The sequence below is a fragment of the Chenopodium album genome, chromosome 16, assembly GCF_948465745.1.
Source record: "Chenopodium album chromosome 16, dcCheAlbu1.1, whole genome shotgun sequence".
Classification (NCBI taxonomy): Eukaryota; Viridiplantae; Streptophyta; class Magnoliopsida; order Caryophyllales; family Amaranthaceae; genus Chenopodium; species Chenopodium album.
Genome location: NC_137849.1, coordinates 49,999,838 through 50,018,529, shown reverse-complemented (window position 1 = coordinate 50,018,529; position 18,692 = coordinate 49,999,838). Strand labels below are relative to the sequence as shown.

At 35.6% G+C, this 18,692-nt stretch overlaps 2 protein-coding genes across 4 annotated transcripts; one reads left to right on the top strand and one right to left on the bottom strand.

The window, feature by feature from the left end:
* Positions 1–257: 257 nt before the first annotated feature.
* Positions 258–7,868, top strand: LOC145586897 (serine/threonine-protein kinase ATG1a-like). Its single transcript, XM_081643859.1, has 13 exons — positions 258–802; positions 932–1,049; positions 1,723–1,781; positions 2,051–2,115; positions 2,838–2,931; positions 3,011–3,091; positions 3,184–3,295; positions 5,463–5,517; positions 5,778–6,049; positions 6,123–6,487; positions 6,738–7,020; positions 7,148–7,218; positions 7,328–7,868. Exons 1-13 carry the CDS (start codon positions 566–568, stop codon positions 7,562–7,564), a joined length of 2,049 nt encoding a protein of 682 aa, XP_081499985.1. The 5' UTR covers positions 258–565; the 3' UTR covers positions 7,565–7,868.
* Positions 7,869–8,259: 391 nt separating this feature from the next.
* On the bottom strand, positions 8,260–18,233 carry LOC145586896 (protein LATE ELONGATED HYPOCOTYL-like). 3 transcript variants are annotated; one of them, XM_081643856.1, is made up of 9 exons: positions 17,880–18,233; positions 17,742–17,765; positions 17,263–17,464; positions 16,498–16,609; positions 15,717–15,778; positions 10,509–10,733; positions 10,137–10,431; positions 8,990–10,053; positions 8,260–8,899 (listed from the first exon to the last, which is right to left on the bottom strand). In XM_081643856.1, exons 3-9 carry the CDS (start codon positions 17,299–17,301, stop codon positions 8,483–8,485), a joined length of 2,214 nt encoding a protein of 737 aa, XP_081499982.1. In that variant the 5' UTR covers positions 17,302–17,464; positions 17,742–17,765; positions 17,880–18,233; the 3' UTR covers positions 8,260–8,482. The 3 variants fall into 3 exon arrangements, with proteins under 3 accessions (XP_081499982.1, XP_081499984.1, XP_081499983.1); XM_081643858.1 differs by having other exon boundaries at positions 17,263–17,461; XM_081643857.1 differs by lacking the exons at positions 17,742–17,765; positions 17,880–18,233 and having other exon boundaries at positions 17,263–17,721.
* Positions 18,234–18,692: the final 459 nt, after the last annotated feature.

The window sequence follows — 18,692 nt, the reverse complement described above, 5'->3', positions numbered from 1 at the left end:
TCTTCTTTTTTTTTTTTTTTTTTTTTTTTTTTTTTTTTTTTTGGAGAGCGACCAAGTAAAATAAATCTTTGAAGAAAACAATTTAATTAAATTTTAAAATTTAAATAAACCCACATAAAATAAAATAAAATAAAATAAAATAAAAAAGAAAAAAGATCTTTGGTTTCTAAAAAGCAATCACACATTACTAGTTAAACTCAACTTCCAGGTCTTCCCTGTACGCTATCCATCTATTCTCTCTCTGTGTTTGCAGAAATTACCAACAAACACCTTTTCCTCCTTTTTCTCTCTCCTCCTTTTCAGCATGCTATCTTCTTCTTCTTTCTTTTACCACGATAAATTTCATTCTTTTTCTATTAAATTCCCCAACTAAATAAAAGAGGGGGAAAATCAATCCTAAATCAAATCAAATTAAAACCCAAAAAAATCGAAGTACCCAGTTCAGTTGTACAAACAATCCAGTGAAGAGAATAGTAATTTCTGTGCTTTTAAACAAATGGGGTTTTTGATTGATCACTGATCTCAAAAGGGTTATCGGAAAACAAAATACCCAGAAAAATAAAGGATGGATTTTGATGCAGGAACTTCAAGGTGTCGTATTGTTGGGGATTATATAATCGGGCCTAAAATCGGGTCGGGTTCATTTGCAGTGGTTTGGAAGTCAAAACATCGTCATCTGGGTACTGAATTTGCAATCAAAGAGATTGATAAGAAGCATTTTAATGATAATTTGAGGAAGGAGATTTCTATTCTTAGAAACATTACTCATCCTAATATAATTCGCCTTTTTGAAGCCATTGAGGTTGATTTTATTTGATTTTTTTATTATTATTGTGGTTTTTATAAATTAAAGGGTTGTTTTTTAATTTTTCTGATGATTTTTTTGTTTTTGTTTTGTTTTTTTTTTTTTTTTTTTCATGGGTTTTTATAGACAGAGGAAAGGATATACTTGGTATTGGAGTATTGCAATGGTGGTGACCTTGGAGCTTACATTCATAGGCACGGTAGAGTTACTGAATATTCTGCTAGGCACTTCATCAAACAGCTGGGTAAAATTTAATTTTTTAGAAAATAAATTTGATTTAGTGATTAATTTCTTATTTTATCTTTAATAATTAATTATTGTATACTAAGTATTCTGCTATTGTAGCCATTATTGTTTGGTATACTAATTTTGGGATGTGGGTCAGTTTCTACAAGAACTTAAATTTGATTAGAATTTTAATTGCTTATACTCATATATGGAGTAAAATAGTAAATGTATAATGTATGATTTATATAGTCAGTGTTAAAATTGCTAATCAACTTTTCAGTTATGTGAATTATGATAATTTTTGGCCTGGGCTTTGGATTGGGATGAGTAGTTACTAGAAAAGAACAGGTATTAATTGAAATTGATGTGCAGCAGATTGGGAGAAAGCAAATGCTTGTATAAGACAGGTTATAACACGATTCAAGTCGCCGTATATCTTATGGAAAATTAACCTTTATTGGCTTTATACAATCAAAATCACCTGGTTTCTGTAAAGATTACCTGTATAAGCTACCCATTTCCCTTATAGTGATCTTGATCTTATGGAACACGTGTTTTATTCAAGATCAATTTGTGGTATTGCTACTTGTCTGCGATCTTGTTTACACTGAAATAAAATAACCGGGTACATTGTTTTTTCTTTATTTTTTATTTTTACCCTCATTATGAAACCTTGGTTGCTTATTCAGCTGCAGGATTGCAAGTGCTTCGTGAGAACAATCTTATTCATAGAGACCTAAAACCCCAGGTACAATGTTCTTAGGATCTTTATCCAACAATGTCAATTATATCCTTGTCAAAAAATAATACAGTGTACTACTATCCAACCATCCATGCTCGAAAAATAATTTAAAATGGCAAAATTTGGGGAAGTTAAAATTTTATGTACAGTACTATGAAACATTCATATTGCCTGTTGATGTTGTGGCTCCGACATTTTCTGATAATATACGCCTTTGCTCGTTTATAAGTCCTAAGTGGTCTGATACTGAAATTAGAATTGTTTTGAACTTGCAGAACTTATTGTTGTCTGGTAGGGAGGCAAATCCGTTGCTGAAGATAGGTGACTTTGGTTTTGCTAGGTAGGATGTTTGCTGTCACATCTCCTTTTTTTTTTTTTTTTTTTTTTTTTTTTTTTTTTTCTGATGCAATTGTTACTCACAGTAACTCATATTCTATTATTCTGTTTAACTTGTTTTGATGTCTTTTGAAGCAATTATCTGTTCGATGAGCTTTTTTTCTTTGGTAACTATGCACTTAAAACTGGCTTCATCCCACTTTAGTCCTATTCCTTGTTATTATATGATGGTTATCTACTTCGGCAACTTACAAGTTCTCAATGAATGCTCATGTATCATTCTAACAGCTTCTTTCTGACATTATCTGTATTGTACTCCTTCCAACCTTTTGTGTTTTATCCATCAGTGTCATTTTATTCTAAAAACAACTTTTCTTATGCTCGGGCTCAGCCTTACTCGTTACTACTATTATCTTGCTACACTAACTGAAAAATTTGCTAATAATCATCGATATTATTCCATCCATTCCTTAATATTTGTCATGTATTTGATTTTGGGATGTTCTAAAGATTTTGCAAAGTTCTTTTCTTCTCTTTTTCGGATACTCCCCAAGTTCTGTCCATTCCTGTGATGTCTGACTTTTTGAGTAGGCAGATTGAATGTGTTTAAGTGTTATTTCAAATGGTAGTTCTGGGACACTAATGGCTTAGGTTCCTATAGTTGTCTTCCTTGTTTGGCACATTATTTCCAGAATCACTAATTTTAAGAAACTGTTTATCTTGTAGATATTTGACTCAACAAGGCTTGGCTGATACACTTTGTGGTTCACCATTGTACATGGCGCCTGAGATCATTCAGAACCAGAAATATGATGCTAAAGTATGCAAGTGAATCTAATGCTCTTAAGTTAGGGAATCGTTTGGTGTATTAATACTCACGTAATGGTCTGGTTTTCCAGGCTGACTTATGGAGTGTTGGAGCAATTTGTTATCAGCTGGTGATAGGAAAACCACCATTTGATGGAAATAGTCAGCTGCAGGTCTTTCTGCTTTACTTTGATGCATATTCTGTAATCTTAACTATTGACTGGGGTGTATAAGTTATGACTTTGAACTTTTCTGTTGTGTACAGCTTTTCCAAAATATTTTGAGATCGACTGAACTGCGATTTCCAGAGGGTGCCCTGCAGGTCCTGCATCCTGACTATGTGGAGTTCTGCAGAAGCCTTTTGCGTAAAAATCCAGGTACCTTTGTGCGCAACCAACCTTATTGGTAAAGCTATATCTGATGTGGCATCCATTTTGATTCCATAATTAGCATTTTGTTCCTAAAAGAAACTGGGATAAACACAGAAAAAACTTGACTAAAGGTAGGAGTTGTTGTATTAGCACAAAGCAATTGGCATGTCTGCTTTGCCAACCGGAAGTGAAATTCTTCTTTATGGGTGCTATATGAACTTGTCATTTAAAAGTATATATGTAGGACTTGTGAAGAAGAGAGATGAATATATGGCTTCCCCATACCTGTAGGGAATTTACATCTTACTGGTCCTTGGTGTGTGTCCTCTCTGCTTTGTTGTTGGTATTGTTTGGATATGGACACTGCAGAAGCAAGAGCACTTCATTTAGGTTCCATGATGAAAGGTTAGGGGTTATGGAGTGCATGCAAGATTAGGGAGACTACTATTGTGTTGAAGTGCTGTCTGGGTGACAAAAAGTTGGCTATTAGGCATTTTATGAGGCTGAAAAATCACTGGATAGTTACAGTGCCCTCTCATTATCTAAAGTTGTTTTCTTGATGCAGTTTCCTCTGTGGAGGTGGGATTCTATTGGGTTGCAGTGTTGTCTTCCAAATTATAACTATAATGGTATTTGAAGAAATATATCTTATTGCTGCCCGAAAACTATTGATTTACTATTTAGCATATGTGTTGGTCAGCTTGAGTTTTGATTGAATAGATTACCTCTTTGTTGGATTTCCTGGAAATCATAGGCTTATTGGTGTGACAATTCATGACATTAGGGTACTCAAATATTTGGAGAAGTTCAGAACTTCAGATACATTAGTTATTGGAAAAATTGAGGAATATGACAGATTGCTATCTGTAATAGTATATCTGGACTATAAGGCTGACCTACACCATTAAGAAGATATAAGATGTTATCTTAAAATCTGGAATTAGGTCATTAAGAATAGAATGACCTACAATAAGATGGTGTAGGTCATTCTATTCTTAATGGCGACCTACACCATTAAGAAGAAATGGATGTCAGACACTCTATTAATTGACCAGTTTTGAATTTGACACCTCCATTGCTAATGTCTACTTTCTATCTCCTTGTTTTTGCTATTTGGATTTGATCTTTTGGAGTAATTAGCTTGACATTAATCTATAACATATTATGCGCTCTCATTTATTTTAAGCTGGCAAAGGTCTGTGAGTTGTAAATGTAACCCTATATCTTGGATACTTTTTCTTATGTTACTTTGGTACTTAAGAGTATTGGTACAAAAATGTTCAAGGCAATTGAATTGTCGGGTACAAAGATACTTAGTGTTCAAGGCTCGAATTATTGGACACAAGGACATGCTTTTCATGAAACATATTCCTGATTATAGAAGACATTTTGCATGTGCCTTTTCACTTCACTAATACGCACACTCACACTCATTCACATTTAGCTCTTGTAAATTCTAATATTAGGTCCATTTATAGCATTATTCTGCATGCTTTTCCCTTCCTGACCTTTCTTTTAACATATTCTATAAATGTGTGGTTTAAGATAATTGATGTATCGGAAAAGTTTTCATATTCTTGTCAAAATATTAAGTCATGTTTGACGAACTGAACAGTGAAAGTGACACACTCTGTAACCTTTATTTGAGTTGCATGTCAAACCACAACATGGTAAGGGATAAGCAATAAAAGCAGATAGTTTTCCCGTTTTGATAAATGGTTTGAAATGCTATTAGTGGGCTTGGCATGCATGTTCCTAGCTCCTCTCTAGATTTTAAACATTTTTTTTTTTTTTAATTAGCAGCAGGCTAAACCATTATTTAATCCTGGGATAATTCCCAATTGGAAGAAAAGGCTCTTTGATTTCTATCACCATTTAATCTAATTATTATATTGAGGGTTCATTAGTGAGAAATACTCTCTTTATTTATAAGGACTAAAAAATATTTATCTGTTGGAAATGTCTCCATATATTTAATATGTTGTACCCTTGAAGAAAGTATGGTGTAAATAAAAATGTTTTCATCTTCTTTTTAATTTATTTATTTATTATTTATTATTAATATATTTTTTTTATATCCATATTATTTGGAAAGTTGGCTTTTGTTAGGGAAGCAGGGGGAGTTGAGGAAGAAATATTACTCATAGTTAGTATTGTTGGTTTGTGCTTGCAGTTGAGCGCCTAACATTTGAGGAGTTCTTTAATCACAAATTCTTGATGGGCCCCAGGTAGTTCCTAATGTGAATCTATATTCCCTTAATCCTTCCTCCTTTGTATTTAAAGTTTATTTTATAATTTTATCAAATAAGTACATCTCAGAATTAGGTTCTGGGGAAATTCACATGTATGCAGCCTTATCCCTGCTAGTCAAAAACTATTCGAGAAGCTGTCTAATTTTTATTGATCTATTTCATTTACAATTGGCTGCATAAGATGCAACTGTCTGTTCATTGGATAATTAGTTGTGTTATTGTCTTATCATATGCAGGATCGAAGTCAATGCAGAATTGTCTTCTCAGATTTCTCAAATTGAATCTCTGAATATAACTGATGATCATGGTCCTCAATTGCATCATGAAGATGAAAAGCTGTCTGAGGAGAAAATAAATCAGAGTTCTGTATACAATGAGAAAAGAGAATTAGAGAAAGGTCATTTTGGTACATCTCTCAGAAATGTCTATGGGGTTGTGCCTGATATTCCTACTGACAAAAGTAGGCACTCTGATGAGTATGGCTCTCAGTCACAAAGTCAGACTCGAGGTCAGTTTATAAAGATTGCTCAGTTTACTTTCCTTGTTTTTCAGTTAGTTGACTATCTTGCTTCTGTGCCCAGTTGCTTATTCATTGGATTCTATCGAAGGAGAGTATGTTCTAGTTCATTCTAATTTTGCTTCAATGGAAATCCTCACTTCTTCTCTGGGAACTTCCCTGAAAAAAGGTTCAGCTACTAAAGCTTGCAACTTAGCACCAACATATAATGACAAGCAATTGCCTACCATGCCAGAGATGAACGAACTGACTCCCAAACTTGTTGGTGGCTCTGATAATACTTTACAGAGTGAAATGAACTCATTAACTGCAAGTGGTCCGCCTTCCATATTACGGGAAGCACAGGACCTACCCATACTACATCCTTCAACGAGGTTGCAACTTATACACCAGTATGTGTGTGTTCTATCAGATCTTGCACGAGAGAAGGTAAGCTTCAGGCTGTTCACTCGTCAATCATGTCTTGTAGCTTGATTAAATATGCTTATCTTTTTGGCATTTACTTTGGACTCAAGTGACAGTAAGTGGATGTTGACGGGGCATCACTGTGGACATTTTTATTCTGATTAAAGGGCCTCAAATTATTTATTCTGCTTTAACCATAAAAAGAGAAAATGTTTGTAAAGGAATACTTTTGTGATTCTTGAATGTATCTGATTTTTTTAGCCGCTTATTGCAGTTAAATGCAGGCTTCTTTTTGGAATCATTTTCAGTTGAATTGGTTGTTTTGGCTCTATGGAATAAAGCATTACGAAATTGCAACTCTTGGCTGCTGCAAAGTGATCTACCCCAGAGCTCTTCTGCAAATGAATCTGGCAAGGGAGCAGAATGTTCTTCCTCAAAAGCAAAAGACACTATAGACTTCACGAATCCTTCATCAGTGGCTGTCTGGGCTGAGCAAGGCTTTATTGATGCATATGATGGAACAGAGAAGCTGTCCAAGTATTTACAGGATGTAGATGGTAAGATGGCCTAGATTTTGTAATGCAATTTTCTATTCACATATTAAGTGTTTCTATATCAACTCCAAGGGTACATCAGCATTATTAATTCTCCCCCTTCTTGTTCTGGTGTGTATGTGTGTTTCAGGAGCTGCTGAGATGCCTGATGCTATGGAGGTTATATATCAGACTGCTATTGCTGCTGGGAAAGATGGAGCTGTAAGCACACATATCTTATAAATGTTTAATTTGCAACCCTTTGTTTCCTTTCTTGTTATTTAAGATGAGGTGATGCACTGATGCTTGTTCCTTGTATTATTTATTTCAGGCAGATGAATTTGTCGGGAATCGAGATAGCGCTGCAGTGTTGTACTCCAGAGCTCTGATTTTGTTTTCATTCATTGTCACAGAAGCTCCATCGTTGCCACTGAGTCCTCCATTTTCTTTAGCTCCGGACTGTAAGCAGCGGATCCTTAAATATATTAAGAGCTTGGAGTATCATCTGAGTCACTTCCAGATGTCCCAGCCTTCTGTGAAGCAGCTGCCAGGCTTCGGTCATAAGTAAATACAAGAAACTGTACAGAATTTCTTAGAATAACATTTGATGGTGGCTGACTGCTAACATGATTCCCAATAGCCATGACAAGGCCGGCTGTAGAGGAAAAAAAAATTGGCAATACCTTACACAAGAGATGACAAATTTTTGCTATGTGCTTGATTAAGATTAAAATACAGACTTCTTTGTAATTAGAGTAAATCCTAGGAGAGCATGTACATATGACTGTATTCTTTATCTGGATTGTAAATATCAGCACTTCAGCAGTGTTACGTGTACAGAATATTTCCATGAAAGTATGGATGTTTTTGAATTTGCGATGTGGTAGAGGGTTGCTGTTGACTTGCCTTGGTGGTATTACGCGTCTGTGTACTACCTGCATTATGATCAAGTAGTGAGAAAATCCCTCTGAAGCTATCATATGTTGTTTTTTACTATATGGCATAATTTAGAACTATGCTTCATATAAAGAAGCATAGACTGCCCAAACTGATACTTGTTATTCACTGGTATCAACAAGATACTTCCTGCTACTTCGTAATATATTGGCATATTGCAGATGGTATTGCCAGGAATGTTGGGACTGCGTAGTTCTTGTCAATGTCACTTACCATTACATCATAATACTGGGCCACTGAAGCAACAGAATGTATGATAACATGAAGAGCAGCAGAACAGGTTTATTTTTAATTTGAGATCCAGAGTTTATGAGAATAATGATTTTAAGTCTATTCATGGAGATTGCAAGCATCCGAGGAAGTCTGAGAAATGAAATAGAGCAATGTAGTCTATTATAGTACAAACACGAATGGTCTCGTGAACTTTTTAGGACTGAAATAAAGCTAAATGAAATAAAGAAACTGATAACTGGGGGGGACTTGTAGTGAGCAAGGTTTCCCTTACAGAAATTGCCTGCGTCATTAGACATCAAGTTGAAGCCTCCCCATCAAGGCGCAATCTCTTTGAACATTTTTCTTGCTCCGGAGCGCTGGAGTTCATCACCCTGCTGCTCTCTCTGGCCTCCACAGAACACCTCTTGTATGGCTTAAAACCTGTTCTGTTTGTCTTCAGCTTCCCTTGTTCATGACTATATGTCAGCAGCCCATCTTTGCAATTGTCCTCTTCTCGTAATTTGATTTTTTCTACGCCTTGATTACTGGAGCAAGATTCCCATGCATTGCTGTTGAGGTCCAATTGTGATGCATTATTGCTTTCCTCAGCAGTTTGCCTAAACTCTTCAATAAACCCATTCATTTCTTGGCTCTTACCAGTAAAATTTAGTGGTGGTGAAAAGCTCTGGGGCAAAACCTCTCTAGAAAAAAGTGCTTGAAATGCCAGCCGCCCCTGGTATTTAAATTACACAACACAAGTTAACAAATAAACAAATTCTATGATTCGGTTAGGTAATCATGAGAGAGAGAGAGATGCAATTACCCCCTCGGAAACCTCCTTCCAGGAATCATATATGTTGCCAATGATTCGATTGCGGCGACTACTAGGTTCACTGGTAGGACGACTTACATCAGGCTCGTTGGCTTCTTCTTTTTCTTTATCAACTTTTTCCAAAGCATCAGTTTCAATGTCACTGCCTGAAGGTGTGTTAGAACCACAAGATGAGCGATCCACCTGTTTCTTGCTCTTCCCCTTGCTTGTGTCATTTTGCTCACTTAAGTCAGGGACATCCTTCTCGTTATTGTCAGCTGCCACTCCAATATCCATTTTTTCACTAATAATGTTACCCGAATCAGACGAAGATGTCGTTGAGGATTTGGATGCTGAATGTTGTGGCTTCAAAGCTACAGACAATTCCTGGTTAGGTTGCTGAACTAGTGATCCAGGAGTTTGGAAATTGTTCTCTTCCTTTTCTTCATTAGCAGGTGGAGTTTGGCCAAAATTGGCTAATGGAACAGTTGCTGAAGCAGGAGGAAAAGAATAGCCACCATGTAGTGGAGCACACAATGGCAGCAGTCCATGTGCTGCCCACCAAGCAGTAGCAGCTGCTACTGTAGCAGCAGCAATTGCTGCCACACTAGGAGCCGAGTTCATTGGACGAGGAGGGAAACCTCCATTGGAGCCTGCAGGAGAATTGGCTGAATTTCCTACATTTGGACAGGGCCAAAATGAAGCTGCAAAACTTGCTGCAGCATGTGCAGCTGGATTCTGAACAAGAGCAGAAACAATCATGCTTGAAAAAGTTGAGGACATCTGCAGAAACGAATAATTTTCCTGACTGTTAGGAAACGGACTAAATGGAGGATGGGAATTTGGAAACATTTGGTGATTAGTGGATTTTGAAGTGCTAGTTTGGCTTTCTACAGCAGCTGAAACAGTAGGATTGCTAAAAAATGCAGGCTGGCCCGGGATCCCCATTGGATGAAATGCAGGTTCTTGATATGATACATCAGAAGAAAAACCCTGACTGCATGACGCCAGGTTTCCATCAAGAATCTGAACAGGAGCATGTCTTGGAAATGTTTTAGCTGCATTTGTTTCATTTTCTGGCATAGACCAACACTATCAGATTCTTATTTAAGCATCAGCAATGATCCTTATGTTGGTTGAGTTGAAATTGAAATCTCACCTGAGTCATTCTGAATCATCTCCACAACATCAGATTTATCGGGCTCGTGACTTGTGTTATGTCCATCAACAACATTAAGATCTCTTGTTTCATTGTCGGCTAGTGGTTTCCTTATCGGCACAAACTCCTTGAAGTTGGATAACTTTCTAGCTGTTCCCATGGCTGTGGCAGATAATTCATTAGAAGATGCTCCCAAGGCAGATGGTGCTTTTCGGAAAATTGTAAATGCTTCAGTGCACTTGTCACCACCACTGATCTCTTTAGGGCTTGATTCTCCACCATCACCACCAGGTTCCTGAAGATAATTAATTACTTAGTGTATTAAAAAGACAGCTAGCGTATCAAGGCTGGAAAGTGTAGGATAAACCATACCTCAGGGAATTGCTCTTTTTCTAAATCTGCAGCTTCTTCTGTATTGTTTATAGAGGCTGGTATTTGCTTCCCATCCTTTGCTCTTACCTGTGTGTTAGGGGAACTTATAGCACCAGTCTTGCGAGGATAAGGGTTGCTTGGTTTCCTTTTAGGGCGTGGAGGAGGAATTTCTATATCAATTGCTTGCCCTATCGGAACACCTTTAACAAGAGCCTCCTTTTCCAACTGAAAGCATTAAAACACAACATATCAGATAAAGAACAAATCTAATCATCAATTGATCTTTAAAAGGCAATGTACAACATTCTGACTCCAGAGTATCCCTCTAAGCAAAAGTGTCATAAATATCAAATATGTTTCATGATTTTCCAAATTTGCCATTTTTCAGATACAGATATTTCACAAAATACAAACCATTTTCGAAACGAAGGCATTCATCTTAATAAAAAGGCAATGTGGAAGATTCACAGTCCAAAGTACCCACTCAGGAATAGTAAATGTCTAAAATCTGTTCCAAGTTGACCCAAAAGTATATGCCTATTTCAAATTATTTTATAAAACAGAGACATTATTTTGGGACTGAAAATCAGAATTGAAATATGATCTATCGCAGGAACTTACACCTTGATGAATAAAAGGATGCAAGTTTTTAAGAAGTCCCTTTCATAAAAGCTTTAAGGGAAACCAAAAAAGAATTAATTAATATTGAAAATGAAAGCCATAGTTGCCTTTGCACCAAACAAATGTTGCATTCAGATATATTCTAGATATGCAGTTATGTTAAATAATCTACTGAAGTTTGAGACATTAAAGTTGACTTGAATGAGTGTAAGGTCATATCTGATATTGGCAAAGATGGTGCAATACAGATACTAGTATGGAATTAAACTGCTTTCAATACGAAATTTGGAATCCCTTGTCAGTGGCCCTGGCCATAGAATATTTTTCACACTCAAGACTCAAAGGCTCCGACGGAAAATCATGTCAAATTGCCAAACAATATGATGATGCCATTGCCTAGTACAGAACTCACAGACGTCACCGAACTACAACAGACCGGTTGTGGGTGAGATGCATGTGTTGCATTCTTGCATTTTATTATACCTACCAACTCAATAGATGATACAAGCTTTTCATCCACCTCAGGCATTTCTGAGTATGATCTAGCTGACTTAAGAACATTCTGCAATTTACCTTATCCTTTTTCTTTTTCTCTGCAGGCCTAATTCAACAAGTAAATTCTTCATGATCTTCTAAACTATGACTATTAACTCACAGCTTAGGAGCTATAATGCAATCTAATTCAAATAGGGTTCTATATCTGTTTATCAATAATCTTCACACTGACTGTAAGTTTTGTAACAAGAGAAACAAATTTCTCCTAAGATTCCTAATTCCTACTTTCATTCCAGTGTGGTATCTAATACGAAATATCAGGGATGAGCATCAAAAAAGTAATGTCAATTTTCCGTTGGAATTTTGTGGGGAAAAGAAGGTGAACACCACTATGAGAAAGGTAATCATGAAGCTCGTCTTTTTTGTTTGAGCTATACCATAATGAATAAAGGGGACTGGTTTGTCCAAGCAATAAGAGCTCGGCCAAACCAGCCCCCTTAATGACTTGTAGACTTGTAGTGGGAAACTGTTGATCTATATGTAGAAGACCTTTTTGCTAAATACCAACAGATATAAGCCTATGTTACATGGACTCGGGAACGGGTATCGGACACAAACACATGTCCAAGTGTGTGATCCGGAAAATTCCAAAATTTTAGGACACGGGGACACTGTCCATATTTGGATACGGTTATGGGGACACGTCAATATGTCACTTAAATTTATATAAATAAATTGAATATACAAAAGCTTTAAATTTGTAATTACGTCCACTCCTATTTTTTTTTTTAAAAAAAAATTTCCTCGGCAAATTCTCCTAATAAACGACAATCTTCTTTGCTCCATCTTCTCTATATCAATGGGAGACTTCGAACAAGATATGTTTTTCTGTCAAGTTTCTCCTCTTTTTTTACTCTCCACTCTTATTGGAAGTGTCCGAGTGCACAGTGAAGGGTCGGAGACACCCATGTCCGTGTCATGTCATGTCATGTCGACAGGACACTTTGCGATTTTCTCCAATTAACGTAGATATAAACCATATCAACCTTGTTATGATTAAAAACAACACTAATAGTCCCCTACTTTAAACTGATAACCTTAAACCTAAACAAAATAAGGCATAAGCAAAGCATATGTGAATTCACCATAACTGTATCTTATCTACAGCCAAAAAATCAGTTTCATACCAATCTGGACAGAGCTTCATCATTCCTTATACATGAACAAATTTCATATTTATCAACAGGCAAATTGAAGCCACTCTCCATAATAAAATACAGAGGAAAGAATGAAAACAGAAACAAAATATTGTTGATTAACGCCTATTTTCAAAGCAATATAGGAAGACACTACAAGCGCGCACACAAAAAAAAAAAAAAAAAAAAAAAAAAAAACACATCCTTATTTTTCTGGCAAGACTACAGACTATTTGGAAAATATTGCGTAAAGCAATATAAATTGAAACTTGGCTTCATAAGGTTCCTAAAGAGGACAAAAATCTATGATGACACCAGTGCCCCATTGGCCCAACCCCTTTCCTCAAATTCTCTAGCTTCTAAAATGTCAATAACCTGTTTCCAAGTCTTTGAGAATCAATTTCAAGACCACAATATTCTAGCAATAGTTACCATCAATGCTAGTAGGCTAGTATAGGCATTATGTGTGAGATAAAAGGGGAAAAAAAAAGGGAGATTTGCACTTCTGTTTCTATATAAGATATTGTATCTTTTGTATACCCTTGTGAATCATATGTAAACCAGTAATGAAGGACACTCTGCCTTACCTTATTTAGAATTGTTTGCCATTTAATAGCAGATCAAAGATATTCTACATCATACAACATTCTGCAGAAAATATGTACTTTTAGACCTTCAAGCAGATCAATGTATTAAAACCAGCCAAATGATCACTGAAATCAAAACATGACTTCTAACTTGAGATTCATAGCTATGGTCCTCAGAGATGACATATTCACAAAATAGTGCCATGCCAGGCTACTGACATGTCCTACAAAACTTGACACATAGGGGACGGTGTTCCTAATATCCTTAACCAAACAGTTTGTCTTGGTAAATTATTTGGAAGCTTTTAAGGTCGAATCCATGAGAAATAAGATCAAACAATTGATTATTCTCACAAACAAATATATTTCTAACACCTCACTTACTTATGAGAATCAAGTGAGGAAATTTGCAGATCATTCCAATGAAAAAGATATTAGATCTACGCACCTTAATTGAATTTTTTAATGTACTAGGAAAGCTCATATTTTAGTTCTAGATCATTGGGCCATTGGCAAAGAAGCCAAGAAATAAATCATCCTCCTAGTTCACTTAGACTAAGAATCAAAGTAATTATACTCTTTTGCAGCATATAAATCCATCATCCCAATTCACATAGCTCATATCTTATGGTTTCCAGTCTTTCCACAAATACCACAATTTTACTAGAAATCCATTTATTTCCCTTTTAGATGATCCTCTATACACAGTCACACAGATAATGCACATACTCGCCTGTGCACACATTAAGGGTTGCTAGATATGGGAAGACTAAGATGTGTGACATGTTGACAAACAACATAAAACATAATAAGTTCTATTCTAGAACCACAATCAAACTTCCATTAAAAAAAAGAGGTTAAGCCTCTAGATAGACCATTCCCAAGCTCATAAGCTCTCATCAAATCATTAGACTATTTCCTATATATCTTGAGTTCTCTAGCAATGGGAGGTGCTAGTGTTTCATCTACTAAATATCTCAACTTCCATCTAATCATCCTTGAATAATCTCAAGTTCGTGAAAGAAACCCCAAAAATGAAAATGAGAAAGAAGCAAATGCAGATCTAGAATTTCAAAAAAAAAGAAAAGGATCTGACACTGGGAGAATATCCTTCAACTCATATTTGGAAGAAAAGGAATCATGATTTTGGCCCCTGTTTTCTCTTTCTTTCTTTCTTTTTTTTTTTTTTTTTTTTCTGGGAAAAACACAAATACTTTTCAAGAACACAGTATTCTACACATTAGTTATATTGGCTACTTAAGTTTGGAAAAAAAAGGGTTGTCCCTCTTCCATTATTTTGTTACAGGTCCCCCTCATCACCAGCCAAAGTTGAATGCAGTTGTTACCGTGTTACTGAGTGGAGTACTTGTACTCTATAACAGGTTAGATGGTGCCTACACACTTTATTCTAGCAGCAACCCCCAATCCAGACCATAGAGTGAACTGTAGTAAGGGAATATTAAGGAGGTAATAGGTCATAACATCTGGGTCTTTTTGAGGACCAACCATCTGCAACTCTGTCCCTACTTGAGAAAATACCCTAATAGTGGTCTACTACGTGGTGTCAAAGCTGTTACGCCCACCACTTAGCTAAAAGAGCAGAGAGTATATTATCTAATCTCCACGTTTTGTTCTCATAAAAAGGTATCTCAGAATATTCTTGAAACTATTATTCCCTCAATTCATAGTGATTGTCCTATAATAAGAATAGCTATATGGTGAGATGCATAAATGCTTCATGATATAATTACAGTCAATAAAATATACCAAAATGGATGGTAGGACAATCACTGGGAAATGTGGTATTGAAACCTTCCAGTAGATTATACAAATCTATGTTGCTGAAACATAGGGATCACACACAGGTGGATACCCCAAATGCCAGCTTTAGGTTTCAACATTACAAGATATGCACTTAGAGCTTGGTGTTTGACTACCTGTGACGATCAAGAGAGTGAGAAATTATATTTTTGGGCGAAAGAGAGTATGCTTATACACCCTTTGTTTTTTGACCTTCTGATTTGGTTGTTGCGTATTCTGATTTCATCTCTAAAATTATTCTGTATACTGATCATAGATTCAAAATTCTCTTGCCAATATATGATGGAAATAATAGTTTTTATGGAAGTCCCCCTCCCTCCCACAAACAATACCTAGAGTGATTTCAGGCTCCTTAATCTCTAGCATGCTCAACATGACAAAGGTAATTGACATTGTCAGGCAAAACATTGGAAGAGTGATTTTTTCCAGATACTAGCAAAAGAAGATAAAACTTTAACCAAAGTATGAGACGAAAGATACCGATGGACCTTTGAAAAGAACTTCTGTGCATGACTTCTTATCTGGACAGCGGTCTTTGTCCCAATATGATCTGCACACCACCAAACAGAAAAAAGGAAAAGAGAAGAGAAGGAGCAGCTCTTCAAGTAAGATATAATATATAAAACAAATTGCACTATAAGCCCGTTTGGTGAGACAAAGAACAGAACTGAATGGATATGGGGGCAAATTAGTCACATTTCCACTGTTTGGCCAACACTAAATCAAATTTTAATTCAATTTATAAAACGTTTTAATGGCGCAACTAAATCAAAGGCATTAGTTTGTGTAGAGCATGTGTCTTCAATGGTTGCAACACTCACATACATCTCGTATCTTCCGTTATTCTACACCAATCAATATCTTGAATATTGAAGGATCAGAAGAAGGAACAGAATACTGCCCGTTTCAGATTTAGCAGAATGGTAAACAAAAAGGTTTTGGTGAGAGCCAAACAACAGAATTGACAAAATCATTCCAATTCAATTCTATTCAAATACTATACTCAAAATCCTCATTTGTGAGCATGCCAAGCGGACTGATATGCTCTTTGGTAATAACAAACAATTATATGATTGAACTTAGATATCATACTCTGCCCCCACCTCACCTGTAATTTGATTTTATATCGAATATTACTCATTTACTATTAGTAAGTAACATTATCATCCACTTGGTATTTCAGTAGATGTCCTACTGAAAGACTAGTCTCATATATATGGAAACTCAACAACAATTTTTAAAAGAAAAAGTTTAAAGCAAAATAAAAACCTTCAATCCGCTGCCAAGCTCGACCATAGAGTTTCAAGGCCTCAAGAAACCTATTGTGCTCCTCTTCTGTCCATCGCTCTCGTTGCTTGGTGATTGTGTAAGGCTTTCGAGTCTTCAAAATAGAAATAAAAATATATATATTAATTAGCAAGGTATAAAATTCTTCTCACTCCAGACCACAAAACACCCCTTCTGGTCCAAATTATAAGTCAATATTCTGAATTTCATTTGAATCAAAGCACAAATAAATCAAGGCAATTCCTTTAAATCTAAAATAATAAGTCGATTCAGCCCAAGTAAGCTGACTAATATGTAATTCAATTCACCCAAATTTTTTGATCCAAAATAGAAGTCCATTTTACCAATTACTTACTACGTATTATCCAATTATCAAAGAATTTAGGCAAACTATATTTATTCATTATGCAAGTAAATTTTTTTCATCAGGTCGAATAGTCGATTAACACAAAATAATTTATCCAAATTATAAGTCGATTTAGCTAAGAAAACTTATTCATACAAAAAGTAGTTTAAGTCAAACAAATCAAGCCAATTTAGCCAATCTCGTTTGATCCATAATAATAAGTCCTTTCTGTCTCGGTTCATACTTGACAACATTAATTAAAAAGTCATACTATAAACTCGATACAATCACTACTCCAATACAGTCTAAACAAAAATAAAGCTCTTAAAGAATAAGTGAAAAAAGCCTTGAACTAGTAAAAGTAAGGAAATATAGAAACACAAGGGGCAAAACAAAAGCACCTTAACGATCGGTTCTTCGCCGGAAGAATAATTGTCCATTAAACGGACACGAAGAGCAGCAAGCTGCTTCAGATCCTCTCAAAAAACAAGCAAATGATACTAAATAGCTTCTTCTCCTTCTTCTCATCTAGTCATCTTTCCCCAAAACCCATAATCGTAGTGGTAGTAATAGTAGCAGTAGTATTACTATAGCTCAATTCTACTGCACAAACACAAACAATTTCCAAACAACAACAACAAACATATTCAAAGATAATCCGCCTTTTAGCATTTCCCAAACCAAATTCAACACAGCATCATCATATCATATCATATCATATCATATATTACTTGTAGTATATAATTTATAACTAATTCTCTCTAATTAACAAATAAATAAATAAAATTATAATAAAAACCAGACTTCCCTCCTTTTCCCCCATTTTCTCTTCTTATTAGTTTTTATTTTCCTTACAATCACAAATTCACAAAATCCTCACCGAAACAATCGTGTCCTCGCAAATCTGCACAATCCAAAATTTCCAAAAAAAAAAAAAAAAAAATCAATACAATTTTCCAGATTCAAAATCATAATTCAACCCAAAAAAAAAAAAAAGAAACCTAAAATTAAAAGTTACCTTAAGAAGACACAATAACAGATGCTATCTGTTCATGATGAAGAACAAAGTTCACCCCATTGATTTTTAGTAAAAACAATAACAAAACCGATCAAAATTTCAACTGGAGGAAATTTCTAGAAACCAAAGTACAGCTAGAAAAAATGGAGGAAATAGAAAGAATTGAGCTAAGTTAGGTAGGAGAGAGAAAGCAAGAGTCGAAGAAGTTTTAGTGAGTGAAACAAAAATTCAGAGAAAATGAAGAAGAAGATGATGATGAGCAAAGGAAGCTGAATTTATTTTTTCTTTTTCCTTTATTTTTTGGGGTTTTTTTTGTATTTATTAATTAATTAAATTTCCAAGTTGGAGAGAGAAGGATGCCAAATTGAAGGAAGAGAAACCAGGAGTTTGTGAGAGGAAATATGAGCCACGAATAACACTTGTGGATTTGAATGGATTTTCATTTTTAAAAAGAAAATAAAATGGAAATAGGTGATGAAGGGCGTAGGATGGTGACAAGTGGCAGGGAGTTAGTGGATGATGTAGAGACCTACCGGTGCACTTTTTGGTGTATTTTAATGTTAATTTAGAAAAAGAAAAAGTGGGGAAAAAAAAAAAGAGGGATAAAATGAGTGCCACAAACTCGGAGAAGAGCGAGTTGAGGTGAGTCAGAGTAAGAAGGAAAAAGCGAGTTTACACGAAGGCAGTGGGGCCTACTAATGGTGGCTGCTGTGGCGCATGTGGTAACAAATAGTTAATGGGAAAAGAACACCCTTGGATTCGCCCAACGTGGCAAAAGTGTTTGCTACGTGGCGTCTTTATATCAGATCTTGC